At 37.0% G+C, this 13,845-nt stretch overlaps 2 protein-coding genes across 3 annotated transcripts; one reads left to right on the top strand and one right to left on the bottom strand.

Moving 5' to 3' along the window:
* Positions 1-1,635: 1,635 nt before the first annotated feature.
* Positions 1,636-2,571, bottom strand: LOC133861384 (BAG family molecular chaperone regulator 2-like). The gene is made up of 2 exons (XM_062297168.1): positions 2,270-2,571; positions 1,636-2,138 (listed from the first exon to the last, which is right to left on the bottom strand). Exons 1-2 carry the CDS (start codon positions 2,499-2,501, stop codon positions 1,930-1,932), a joined length of 441 nt encoding a protein of 146 aa, XP_062153152.1. The 5' UTR covers positions 2,502-2,571; the 3' UTR covers positions 1,636-1,929.
* An 8,480-nt stretch (positions 2,572-11,051) lies between these two features.
* On the top strand, positions 11,052-13,827 carry LOC133859949 (protein LOW PHOTOSYNTHETIC EFFICIENCY 1, chloroplastic-like). 2 transcript variants are annotated; one of them, XM_062295539.1, is made up of 2 exons: positions 11,052-11,199; positions 11,478-13,827. In XM_062295539.1, exon 2 carries the CDS (start codon positions 11,506-11,508, stop codon positions 13,630-13,632), a length of 2,127 nt encoding a protein of 708 aa, XP_062151523.1. In that variant the 5' UTR covers positions 11,052-11,199; positions 11,478-11,505; the 3' UTR covers positions 13,633-13,827. The 2 variants fall into 2 exon arrangements, with proteins under 2 accessions (XP_062151523.1, XP_062151522.1); XM_062295538.1 differs by having other exon boundaries at positions 11,052-13,827.
* The last annotated feature ends 18 nt before the right edge of the window (positions 13,828-13,845 follow it).

Here is a 13,845-nt window from a genome sequence, read left to right on the forward strand (position 1 = left end):
TCTTGCCGAGGTAGGAGCTTCTTGCGGAAGCGGCGCAAAGCGGCTGCGTCGAGGATGTCGATGTTGTCAGGGGGAGGCGAGAGGTGCATCTGGGCGTTGGCCAGGTGGAGCACCAGGTGCTCCCGCTGGTTCGACACGTTGTCATTTTGGAAGCCGAAGAAGAGGGCCAGCTAGTCCAGTAGGTCCATGTGGGGTGCCCATTGCCCGTATGACGGCTTTCTCAGGTCCCCCACCACTCGAAGGGCACTCGTCACTGCGCGGACCTCAGGAAACCGCAGGGACGAGTGGTCCACCAGCAGGTTGTGGATGGGTATGATGTTGTACGACTCCGATTCCGCCGATGCGGGCCGCGGTTGGGTCGGAGAAGGCCGCTGCTGGTGGCTCATGGCATAGGGGAGATTTGAAAAACGACGCGAATGGGATCGTGGAGGGGACTCACCAACTCGCTTTCTGGCTCATAACCACACCACCGACAAGGGACCATTGATTGCACCAGCCACCATCGACCGGTTATGGGTCTTGGGTGTGGGTGGGCAATGGTGGTTTTACTGGTTTGGTTGTGGGTTTGATGGGGTTGGCCGGTTGTTGGGGATGGGGACGAAAGAGAGAGAAAGAAAATAAAACAATAAAAAAAGATTGGAAAACAATATTTTAAGGAAATGAAGAATAGAATAAAGAGTATTGTTGGAGTGTTTTTAACTGTTGGAGTAGCTAAAATAAATATTTGTAGTTTTTGAGTAGCTACTTTAACTTTACCTGTTGGAGATGGCCTAAGAAGTCCATAAGTACCATTTATCACACTCTTGCAAATCGAGGTAACTATTTAATAACAACGCAAAGCATATGTACCAAAATAAAAAATTTAACATTTTTTAATTTTTAATGTAGCCATAAAATCGTGCATGAGGAGGTATGAAAGAGTTGTACCCGAAAACTCCAATATTTTTTATAAATACATCGAATAAGAATTATAATCAAGAACAACAAAGAATGGCTGGACAACCCAATAATAAGCATCAAAACAGTTAAAATAAACAAAAATTAAAAGAAAATGCATCAAATAAATGTCACGATTTTATGAATTTTTAGCACAAGCACTAAAAAAAAAAAGTGACCGCCAATTAAGACGGTTGGACCAAACACGATTATAGACATCACCGGGAGACTCCAATATTTTAGAATACAAGAAAAGGGATGGAATACCGGTCATGGGATCCCCCCCTGTCATGGGACCCCCCCTAAAATATTAGGATATTTTTTTGGCTATTGATGGTACTCACTTCTGGCTCAAGCAATGTATACCGTGGAACCCATAAAAATGCCAGCTTTTAGTCATAAAAATTATCCAAGTCCTTTACTACTACTTCCGCTTTACACGACACATTTTTTCCTTTTTCTTTTTAATTTTTGGTACCCGTGCACGCATGGGAAATGTGTAATAGGAGAAAAGATACTTCATTGCTTATTGGAAAAATAAAAAGAAAAATATTTCGAAAGTGCCGCATCGGTACGATATAAGTAACAAAATTTGACAAATAAATTTAATTATTTAATGGATGACGATTCTTCGTTATGTAAAGAATTTATAATAAAAAATGTAGTACCTTAATAATACTCTTGTATATGGCAAAGGGCTCAACATTTGTATTAACATAGTAAACGATTTGCAATTTGACACAAGATGCGCGCATTAGGTTAAGCATTTTAGTAAATTAACCACTCCGACCCAAAATGATACAATTAAGTCCCCAATCTAGCCAAGTGAAGAAGGTTTCACCACCATATTTTAGCATTTTTTTTTTTTATATGGTTAGTAATGAACAGTACTTTCAATTAACTAGTACTGTTATACAGATTTGAATTTCCAGCAATTTGATGTCTGAACTATTAACAATCAGAACAACAAAATTGCTGAAATTTCTATCCGAGTTATACACTAATGGTACGGCATGCAGCCCCAAAGCCATAGAGTTTCCTCTCCTTAGTAGCTGGATCTTCTAACAGCAGCACCTTGTCCTTGTCTCTAACCCCAACCATGTGTAAGTATTCATCATCCTCTCTCTCTTTCCCTTTGAACAATACCCTTTGCTCTCTTGGCTCCAAGCTTGTCACCAATGACAATATCATCTTCAATTCTCCTGAACATTATTATAAGAAAGAAATTTAATCAACCCTCACAAAAAGAAGAAGATCTACAATATTGGTTTTGAAACTTTTGACCCATGCCCAGATGAGAAAACTAATAAATTAGTGATCGATATATGCTTACCAAAAGTTGAAGTGGCCTCAACAGAAATGTCATGCCATTTTGAGACAGTAGCCACTCTAATGGTGATCATCCCCTCTCCCTCATTTTCAGCAGTGTCTCTCTTTTGGACAAGCATGCCACCAGGGCGAAGTTCCCATTTGATTTCCTTTTCAACTGATCCTTTCATGCTATTGCCACCATTACTGAGCTTTGAGCTGCTTCTGCAGAACCTCTTTGACCTCAGCTTCATCATTTTTTCCTCTGTTTCTGTTTCTCAAAATTAACTCAAAGTCAGTGGAGGAAGATAAAGTGTTGGGTGTTGGCTGGCTATGTATATATAATAGTAGAGAGAGTGTACAGAGAAGAGAGCGTGCATTTGGACCAACAAAAGGCATAAATAAAATACAAGCCGCCTTTAATTAGTCTAGGCAAGTTAAAAAAGGGTTAGATAATTCACGGGGCAATGAGTTTGAGACATAGTGGTGGACAATATGGGCATAGTTTCTTCTGCTTATTTCATGGGGGACCTCAGGCACATGGGGGTGGGTGCTTCACAACACGCTTGCTTGATTAGCGGGCCAAACACAATCGACTTGATTGGTCGGTTGGTCTTTCTATAAAATGGGTTTCTCTTATATATATATATATATATATATATATATATATATATATATATATCATTTAGTCTAGGACTAGGTTTAAGAAACTGTCACACAAAGGCCTTGTTTGGGAAAACCAAAACGTAGAAAAGGTAATCAATTTGACTGTGCTATTTTCCCTTACCTTAGTGGAATGGTGATCACCAGCAATCAGGACTTCAAATATGAGTCAATATTGAATTCATCTGCATAAGCAAATTTTTGGACTGTTCGCCCATATGTTTGGGTGGATAGACCCATAAAAACTTTCATGTTTGTTATCCAAATTGTCACCGATCCTAACAACAACTTGCCCAAATCTAGATCCACCTTTGTGACCATCTTTTTCTTTTCCTATTTTCTTCTTCCTAGGATTCATTTCCTTTTGTACTAGCATGAAGAAGAAGCTTGCAATTGATTCCTTTTTTAGAGGTGAAAAAACATCTTCCCTTTTTAATTTCATTGCATACGCAAGTGCCCAAGTTATTGAATGCACCACCCGCAAGACAAGCGGCAGAAAGTTGTCCAAAATCATAAATGCTGCTTGTCTAAATCCAATTAGAAACAAATTAGATTTGTTTTTCCCATTTTACATAACCAATATCCATAAACTCAGATTCTAGTTTTTGACTTCCTTCGGGTATTCGTTGTAACGGATTAGGGAAAGCGCTAACCACATTTATGTTATTATTTTAAAATGATTAGTCAAGTTATAATCGGAACTCCATAAAATCACTTATAAAACTCAGTTTCAGTTACTAAGAAACCAATGTAAAACATAATAATACCATGAATATATACCTTTATAATCCATCCACTCAACTTGTGCAATTCATCTTCTCAACATAAGACTAACTTTCTAGAGTATCACACTCGTTCTATAATGCCCCCACATCGAGAAAATATTCAAGCATGGCAAAAGAAGAAAAAGAGAGAAAAAAAATAGCAAGAATAAAATGATTGGCGATACAATAAATAATCACCCTAGACTCACTCAAGCAGTCTTTACATGAAAAAAAATAAGAGAGCTTATACATGGCAAGCATACAAGGGATAACCCCCATGGAGCCTCACATAAAAAGGGGCACACATGACACATCTTCAAGCACGCACATTCTCTCATCTCTCACTTTCTCCATTCAGTTTTATCTCGGTGAACCATTTATTGACTTAAGCATCAGAGGCTCTCTCGGTTCCCTGAGACCGGCAGTTTCTGATAACTTTTTTCTTTGTTTTGCAGGAGCCCTGTTGCCGGTCCGGCCGTCCAAAAATATCTCTTATTTTGTAGGAGCCCCACCATCAGTCTAGCCATCCAAAAATATGCTTAGACAATGATAAATTATTGACAACATATATGTTAAGTGCTTTTCACCTTAAGAGCTTGTGAAAGATCGATAGCATGAATTATAATTAACCAAATGAGGAATTAAAGCAGTTGGAGGCTGCGAGTTAACTTTAGGCGTGGGTATAGTCTAACCATCGAGTGTGGAGTTCTCTCTTAATTATCACATCCTTCACCTTGGAGTTAAAGAATCATGCAAACAGGCCCTAAATAATATTTTCTCCCGGATCCAGAAATGTCATAGCTTTCAAATGTCCCATGGAATATATGTTACATTAAACAATATAAAATAAAAATAAAAAATAAAGCTTTTTTGTCTCGACTCGTACACTTTTGATTTTGATTTAATTAATTAATGTTAGGTTTAGTTAGGTGGGACTTATATAAATTTATTTTTGGTTTACTATTTTTAATTTTTTATGGATGGGTGGCTAATCTTCAGGGTATCAACCCATGTGGGAGAGTTTGAAAAATACACACCTCTCACTCAAGTCTCAACCATGATGTCCTCAAGATTGAATGGTTCTCCATTCAATTTTATACAATTTCTTTATATTAAGAGATAAGTTAATTATTTTCTGAGATTAAGGAATAAGTAGGACAACTTAACAATAAAAGGTTCTATAAGCTAACACGAAATTCGATCATTAATTAGTCGATCATTGCCTAACACCTGATAAGCGGGATAAGGATTCTCTCAATTTTAAGTGAAATGGAGAGAATGGTCTAGATTAGAATTTGCATATTTAATGGTGGACAATAATTTCCTACAATCCAACTTCTAAAAAAATGACATGTATCTCTTAGCGTATGAAAATCACATGCTCTTTCAATAGTATTAATAAAAAAGTATGTACTTCTCACATGCTTAAAAAGAACAAATGTACGTCACTTTTTAGATATTGAGTTGTAGGATGATGTATATGTTGTTACGTCATTTAAAATTATAGATCATTAAATGCAACAAAACAAAATCTCAACCGTGAGAGATTCTTTTCCAACTAAGTTCACGACAACTAGTAGTTAATTAGCTATCATAACTGGACAACCCGTATAAAGTGACCTATTAAAACAAGTTCCAACCCAATAAAAGACTTAGCACTTGTACTTGGTAGAGGAAGAAAAATACGAGAAAAAGGAAAAAGCAAGCAATTTGTATAAGGTTTCACAGCTGAGGACACCCCACATGTTCTGGTAATGGCCGGAAAAGATAGGCTCCACAGGTTTTTCTGAAAAAACAGTTTTAATTAAGCACATATGTAGGGCAAAAGTGAGAGGGATGGGCCCTATGTTGGGATGGCATACTTCTCACTTTGCGCCTGCATGTTTTAACCTGGTATAGGCAAATGCATTTTTTTAATTTAAGAGCAATTATTAGCATACATCTTTCCCCATCTTGAATCGGAATTTTAGTGATATTATGCCAACATGGTACGTCTGCTCTTCTAGAGATACTATTGTCTACCAACTTTACTATATTCTCTTTACAAATTGACATGTCAACGCCATGTCAATCACACGATTCTAACTTTCTCTTCCACGTCAGCACCAATGCCCACCACACCACCTCGGCCCAACCACCTTTTTTGTTGTTGCCTTTGTACCTGGACCGACGGCGACGCTCGTCTAGCCACGTGGTATTTAGCCACATGCAATTAGCTACATGAATGAAGGTCATCCACGTTACTAATTGCTAACCACTTGAGTCCCACATGGTTAATCCGATTGTTGCTAAATGTCACTTAGCAACTGGTATTTTTATACATGTAGTTACTTAGCCACATGGTTTTTAGCCACGTGCCACTCACAAATGGTTAAATGCATTTTATTTTTGAAGAAAAATTAGGCACTTTTAGCCACGTGGAACTAACCCACGCTGCTAACCACAATTTTTTTTTTTTTTTTTTTTTTTTTGGCTCGCTAGAAACTTCTTCGAGGCTGGCGAAATCTTCCCCCATGAAATCCAATCCAAAAAAATCCTCCAAAAATCCTCTGTTGACTACATTACCAAAAAATCACTAACAAAATACCAAAAATACCAACAATCACCAAAAATCACCATGTCATCGTTCCTATTTTATCGGTGAAAATGCATGTTTACTGGAGACGTTGCGAAATGAAACTACAAAAAAAAAAAAAAAAAAACCCCAAAAACGCCGGAAAAACACCCCCCTTGACTTCACCAGTGTCAGGCTGTGACCCTCCGAACTCCGACACCGTCGTCGACCACAGCTCTCTCTTATAATCGCTCCAGTTCTCTCTCTCTAACTCTCTCAGTCTCCCTCTTCCATCTCCCTCTCTGTGTGAAGGAAAAAAAAAAAAAAAGAGGAGAAAAAGGAAAGGCCTCCGTGGGAAAAAGGGAAAGAAGAAAGAAAAAAAGAAGAGGAAAATGAAAAGAAAAGTTAAAGGGGGCGGGGGAAACGAAAAAAATAAAAAAAAAAATTAGAGGGGGAAATGAAAAGTTAAAGGGAGTGTGGGGAAATGAAAAAAAAAAGGGGGGGGGGGGAGAAATTAGAAAAAGTAAGAATGAGAGAGATAATTAAAAAGAAAATTAGAAATAGATTGGAGGGAAGTAATTACTCACGTGATTTATGTGTCATGTGGCTAATTGGCGACGTGGCCAATAAACCATATGACTAAAATTTTAAATCTAAAAAAAATTTAAAAAAATTTTAATAAATTAGCCACGTGATTTATGTGCCACATGGCCAATTGGCAACGTGGCCAATAAATCATGTGGCTAAAATTTTAAATATTAAAATAAATTAAAATAATTTTTAATAAATTAGCCATGTGGCTTATGTGCCACATGGCCAATTGGCGACGTAGCCAATAAACCACATGATTAAAATTTCAAACCTAAAAAAAAAAAAAAAAAAATTTGAAAAAGTTTCAATTTTTTTTTTAAAATTTGAATATTTTAGCCAAATAAGCCACGTGGCTAAAATAAAAAAGAGCTTGTTATTTACACATTAAGAGTACAACAGGTCCTCACATGGGGTGGTTCCAAATGTGTAGGGCCCACCCCATGTGAGGGGTTGTTATGTTCCTGTTGTGTAAATAACATTTTTCAAATAAAAGTCTCATTCAACCCGGCAATCCATTCTGTTGGTGACATGAGGTGGAGGCTGACGTGACTGTCACGTCAATTTAGTTACTGAGGTGGTAATTGGTCTTATGTAAACCGTCATTTCTGTTCATAAAATGCAGTAAATTTAGTAATACCCAAGCATTTAATTTCGAGAGCTTCTACACATCCTCCCTTCATCCCTCCCTTATCACCCTTTTATAATAAAAAAATTGATTTTTATTAAAAAGTTGTCTCTGATGTGACATTAGAGACAACTTTTTAATAAAAACCAATTTTTTTAAGAAAAATAGGGTGACAAAGGGGGGAAGAGAGTCTCCTCTTTAGCATTTCCCTTTAATTTCCAAGTTTACAAGCGGTCAACAATATTTTATGATATAATCATTGGGATCGAGAGCCAAAATCAATTGTTTAGTACGTACGTATGTAGATCCAGGTGACTAATCGATAGATTTACAGTGGGAAAAGAAAATATATTAAAACAAGCTAGTAACCGTTGGTATGATCGAGGACACGTGAAGATATGAAATCTACCGAGGCATGCATGCTAGCTTACACATATTATAAAGGGAGAATGCAGTGGAAGATTGATTCTTTCACGCATCCCACAAGATTTGCTTCTTGTTGGCATGCTCTGACCAGAAGATATAGCCTCAGATTTTACGTGCATCAAGGGAGATGTTTAACCTGTGATCAATTATAGAGTTGCATGCATGGGCAGTACTGGGCGGAACTGTCCTGCAATAATGTTTACAATTGTAGTTCTTGTGTTATTATGAATGTATAATACGATCGATCGAGTCTGAGTTTTTTATGCTTATATATATATAGAATATCTAAATCAGAATAATATCATCTTCAAAGCCAACGTGGTCATCATATAATAATCGATCTCTTTTTGCCAATGTGATGAAAATTAACACCTACAATTAATAATGCAAAGCTCATACATTAATTCATATTAATTGAAAGGTATACACGTAAACAAGTGATGATTGGCTTTTGAAGATTGATTCACCACCGACTCACAAGGGTTGGCTTTTGACGGTAGGCAGAGATAGAAACAAAGGTCGATCCATTTGTATTTTCGACGAAATTTGGGGGAGGGGGTGGAGGTTGGTTTCCATTTTTGACGGAATTCCAACTCCAACACCCCCTACTGTAAAAATGCCCTTCCTTTACGCTAGTGTGCCGTTCACCTGGTCGATCTTCTCACTCCTCTCTGCTTCTCTCTGTCTTGCTGCTAGCCTTAGTTTAACCTAAACATGGGATAAAGACCTCGTCTTCATCCCAGGGGTAGCTCAATCGGCTGGAGACCACGCCTCATGAAGCGGAGGTCGCTAGTTCGAATCTCTCCTCCTCCTTTTTATGTAGACATGTCAAAAAAAAAAAAAAAGTAATTTTTCGCCTCAAGTTGAATAAGGACAACAATGTTCGTTAAAAATGTTGATTTCGACTTCTATCTAATTCTGCCTTTGACATTCAGGGGGTGGAGACTGGCGGAAATCACCTCCGTGTGAAAAGAAGTTGGAGGTGATTCTGACTTTCTAACAAAAGCTGATGTGAAAAGTTCATTTTTGCTTTCGCCAGCTTCAATGCCCAACCCTAATAAAGTGAACATAAAATGCTTCAATTTTATTCATTGTAACATCTTAAGCTACTCATAGAAAACGTTTTTACCTTGAAATATGATTTCAACTGAAAAAGAAAAAAAAGAAAAAAAAGAAAAAAGGCTTTGAGGGTTGAATTCATGTTTCCTTGTTTTCTTACCAATGGCTATGACTTTGAAGAGTGATTGACCATAAATTGCATGACATTAGTAACTTCATATATTACTACTTTGAAGACTTTCAGATATGTCAACTTAACTTTGGCGTACACTAAGTAGTCAAATATATGGATCGCTTCCCACCAAATAAATGGAAGCATTCCCACTTCTCTTCATTTTATTTTTTTAATCTTCTATTAGAAGTATTAGGAGTAAGTAGGAGTGGGAAGGTCAGAGTACATGCACTTGTGAAGTGTCCCACATTACTAAATGGTGCGTTTGGTTCGTAGTGATATTCAATATTCGAACCGGGTTTTTATTCAAAAATTCATACCCGGATCCAAGTTGAATAAAACCCATGGGTCACTTGAATAAAGTTTGAATAGTTTGAATAAACCCATTATATATTTTTTTAATTATTTTTTACCATACCAATCATTATACACAACTTTTTATACAATCCAATCATTTCCAATCATTTTATACTATTATAAAACACTTTTTTAAAACCCATCATATATTTTTTATTATTATTTTTTACCATACCAATTATTATACACAACTTTTCATATAATCCAATCATTTCCAATCACTTTATACTATTATAAAACATTTTTTTTCCAATCTTCCAAATTCAACACCCAAACACATATTCAAAAGAATCTAAATTATATTCAACATTCAAACACATTTTCATTGCCTTGAAATCCGTGATCAGATTCGGAATATTATTCATATTCGAAATATTCGATACCCAAACGCACCATAAGATACAAGAAGAGTGAGGGGTTTATATAACGTACATTGTTGGGCTCAAACCCATAAGCTTAAGCTTTTTGGTTGTGTGATGTCTCAACATGCTATGTAATGGGCTCACTAAGAAGGACTTCCCCAAGGTATTTTCCCAACAAGGTCTTCCCTTTTAATCTTTCTCATTTTCTTGTACTGAATAGAAAAACAGACGAGACTTGTTATATTTTTTTTTAATTTTTTTTCTAGCTATTTTTCATTTCTTTTTGTTTTTTCAAATCAACTATTAGATCTGTTCGTAAGACTCACATCCATAATGGAAGATGGAGAAATTAGATTTCTCAAAACAAATACATAAGAGTTACTAAAGATAAGTTAAAAGCTCCATAAAGTGGCATTTACTTCTTCTCTTTTCTTTTCTTCTCTTGGGTTTAAATTTGAAGATCATAATGGAAATTGTTCTTTACAACTTGGATTAGATGGGTTCTCGTGCAAAATAAGCCCAATTTTTCTAACAAAACTTCATACATAGTGAATACACTTCACACAAAGTTTCTATCCCAAGGCCCAATTGCTTCCATTTAAACCTCACTTTGTAGTCTAGACTAGACCCAACTAAAACTAAAGAGTCAAGCTCGGCCATGATACTTCCACGACGACGTCTCACCTTCTACCCCCTTTATTTATTTATTTTTTTTTGAATTATTATTTTATTATTATTATTTTTAATTTTTAATTTTTAATGGGATACAAAGAGAAGGCAGAAGATATGCATTATTAATATTAAATTAACATATTCTTAGAATACGTATTTGTCACATACTTTGTTAACATAATTAAAAATTTATGAAAAAACCATAAAATATGAATTTAATAAACTGAATTAAAAAAAAAAAAAACTGAAACACAATTTTAAATAAAAAACATTCTCTATAGGAATTTGGTATGATTTTATTTTATTATATTGGCATTATTGGGTATAAAATGAAACTGATCAGAGCTGATTGAATTGATGATTTCTTCACAAAATTGTCGATAAAACTTATTGGTTGAACCGGATTGAACTCTATATCTGTACAATAATTGAATTTAGATGATAAAAAGGCAAATATTTATTCAATATTTCTTGTTTATGTTTATAATTACAAATAATTTTAAAAAAAAATTATTAAAAACCAGCGATTGACTGCGGTCTGCGGATGTTCGCTTGACCGCTCATTCTGCAGTTGAAATGAATGGCTGAGAGAGGACCGCAGCGCCACTGAGAATACCAAAAGAGTGCCCAAACCCACTTCAGAAATCCACTCAATTTTGACAAGCAAACCCAGAAATTGCATCTTTCTCTCTCGCACTTCAATCTTCAAGGTAAGCCATCAACCCCAACTCAATTACAGTAACCAAACACCACTTGCTATACTTCTTGTTTCTTCTCTTTTCAAGTGAGATACTTTACCAGAAAAAAAAAAAAAATATTGCCATGAGAGAAAATGCTATGCCTTCTTATTTTTAATGGGATTTTCAGCCATGGGTTTTTGTCTTGACTCGTAAATTGTATAGAAAATGCAAGCTTTAATCACTTTGCCATCAAAGGGTGACCTTTGGGTGGTACCTCAATTGGGCTTTGAACTAGATTCTTCTTGTAGAATTGGAACTAGAAGGATAAGGAAAAGGATGAGGGGTCTTGGTTTTCCTGTTTGCCATAGTAGAAGTGCTGGTCTCTTATTGCTTTCAAATGATGTAAGAGTTGTTAGGCGTGGGAGTTGCTGTGGGAGCCCAAAATTGGATTTGGGATGTAGGTGCTCTAAACTTGCTCTCTTTTGTATGCCAAAGAAAAGTCCTTTTGGTGCCTTGGTTGCGTTGGCATGGGCATTGGAGCAAGGATCGGATTTAGTTAATGAGGTGTCAGGGGAAACTGAGAGAAAGGATGGCGATTTTCTTGTTTTGGGTGAAGCAGATGATAGTGATGATAATGATAAAGGAGGAGATGGTGATCCAGAAAGTGGGGACGAGAAGAGTACAAAGGTTGATGTTCGTTCAGTAGCACGGAGCTTAAGATTTGCGAGAACTGCAGATGATGTGGAAGAGGTTCTTAAGGACAAGGGTGAGTTGCCCCTTCAAGTATATTCATCCATGATTAGAGGTTTTGGCAGAGACAAGAGAATGAATGCTGCAAAGGCTGTTGTTGAGTGGCTCAAGAAAAAGAAGCTTGAAACTAATGGTTTGATTGGCCCAAATCTTTTCATATATAATAGTCTATTGGGTGCAGTAAAACAGTCCCAAGAGTTTGGAGAAATGGAGAAAGTCTTGAATGATATGGCTCAGGATGGGGTCCTTCCTAATGTTGTAACTCACAACACTTTAATGTCAATCTACTTGGAGCAAGGACGAGCTACTGAGGCCCTTAATATTCTTGAAGAGATCCAGAAAAAGGGCTTGACCCCTTCTCCAGTTTCCTATTCTACGGCATTGTTGGCTTATCGAAAAATGGAAGATGGACATGGAGCTCTAAGGTTATTTATTGGGTTCAGGGAAAAGTATCATAAAGGTGACATAAGGAAAGATGCCAATGAAGATTGGGAAAATGAATTTGTTAAGCTTGAGAAGTTTACAATTCGTGTTTGCTACCAAGTGATGCGGCGATGGCTTGTGAATAGTGAGAACTTGAGCACCAATGTGTTGAAACTTCTCACAGATATGGATAATGCTGGCCTTCCATTTGGTAAGGAAGAACACCAGCGTCTTTTGTGGGCTTGTACCCGTGAAGATCATTACATTGTGGTGAAGGAATTGTATACTAGAATAAGAGGAAGGCATTCTGAAATTAGCTTATCTGTCTGTAACCACGCAATTTGGTTGATGGGAAAGGCTAAGAAATGGTGGGCGGCTTTGGAGGTCTACGAGGATTTATTAGACAAGGGACCAAAACCAAATAACATGTCATACGAGCTTATAGTTTCTCACTTTAATATCCTTCTCAGTGCAGCTAAGAGAAGAGGTATTTGGAGATGGGGCATTAGGCTGCTCAACAAGATGGAAGATAAAGGCCTTAAACCTGGAAGTAGGGAATGGAATGCTGTTCTTGTTGCCTGTTCCAAGGCTTCAGAAACTTCTGCTGCAGTGCAAGTATTCAAGAGGATGGTTGAGCAAGGTGAAAAACCTACAATAATCTCCTATGGAGCCTTGCTTAGTGCACTGGAGAAGAAGAAACTCTACGACGAGGCCCGCCAGGTGTGGGAGCATATGATCAAGGTGGGTGTTGAACCAAACTTGTATGCCTACACAATTATGGCTTCCGTTTTCACTGGACAAGGAAAGTTTGATTTGGTTGATGCCATCCTTAAGGAAATGGTTTCAGCAGGTATAGAACCAACAGTCGTGACATACAATGCAGTAATCAGTGGCTGTGCACGCAAGGGAATGAGCAGTGCAGTAGCATATGAATGGTTTCATCGCATGAAAGTTCAGAGCATCTCCCCAAATGAGATTAGTTATGAAATGCTGATTGAGGCTCTTGCAAAGGATGGGAAACCCAAGATTGCCTACAATTTATATTTGAGGGCTCAGAATGAGGGCCTTAACCTCTCTTCGAAGGCTTATGATGCAGTCCTACAATCCTCTCAGCTTCATGAAGTAACTATTGATTTAAGTGCTTTAGGGCCTCGGCCTCCAGATAAAAAGAAAAGACTGCAAATTAGAGAAAGTTTGACAGAATTCTGTAACTTGGCAGACGTTCCCAGGAGAAGTAAACCATTTGACAGAAAGGAGGTTTACATTTCACAAACAGAACGAAACCCATGAGTGATTTGTGACTATAAACAACTATGTGTAAGAGGATTTTTTTTTCTTCATATTTTTGTACATCAGGTTATGGAGTTTAACTCTGAAACAACTCCTGTGTTGTTTGCTGCTTAAAAACAGACCCGATTGTGTCTCTTATGGGAAATTTTTTAACACACGAGTAGCCAATAAACATATTCAGATATGGAAAGCTAATACCACGTGTGAGCCTAT

The sequence above is a fragment of the Alnus glutinosa genome, chromosome 2, assembly GCF_958979055.1.
Source record: "Alnus glutinosa chromosome 2, dhAlnGlut1.1, whole genome shotgun sequence".
Classification (NCBI taxonomy): Eukaryota; Viridiplantae; Streptophyta; class Magnoliopsida; order Fagales; family Betulaceae; genus Alnus; species Alnus glutinosa.

Bases quoted from the DNA above. Each gene is read 5' to 3' on its own strand.
- LOC133861384 (XM_062297168.1), bottom strand. From the start codon at position 2,501: ATGATGAAGCTGAGGTCAAAGAGGTTCTGCAGAAGCAGCTCAAAGCTC. The intron at 2,139-2,269 runs GTAAGCATATAT...AATAATGTTCAG, and splicing joins TGAGGCCACTTCAACTTTTG to GAGAATTGAAGATGATATTG.
- LOC133859949 (XM_062295538.1), top strand. From the start codon at position 11,395: ATGCAAGCTTTAATCACTTTGCCATCAAAGGGTGACCTTTGGGTGGTA.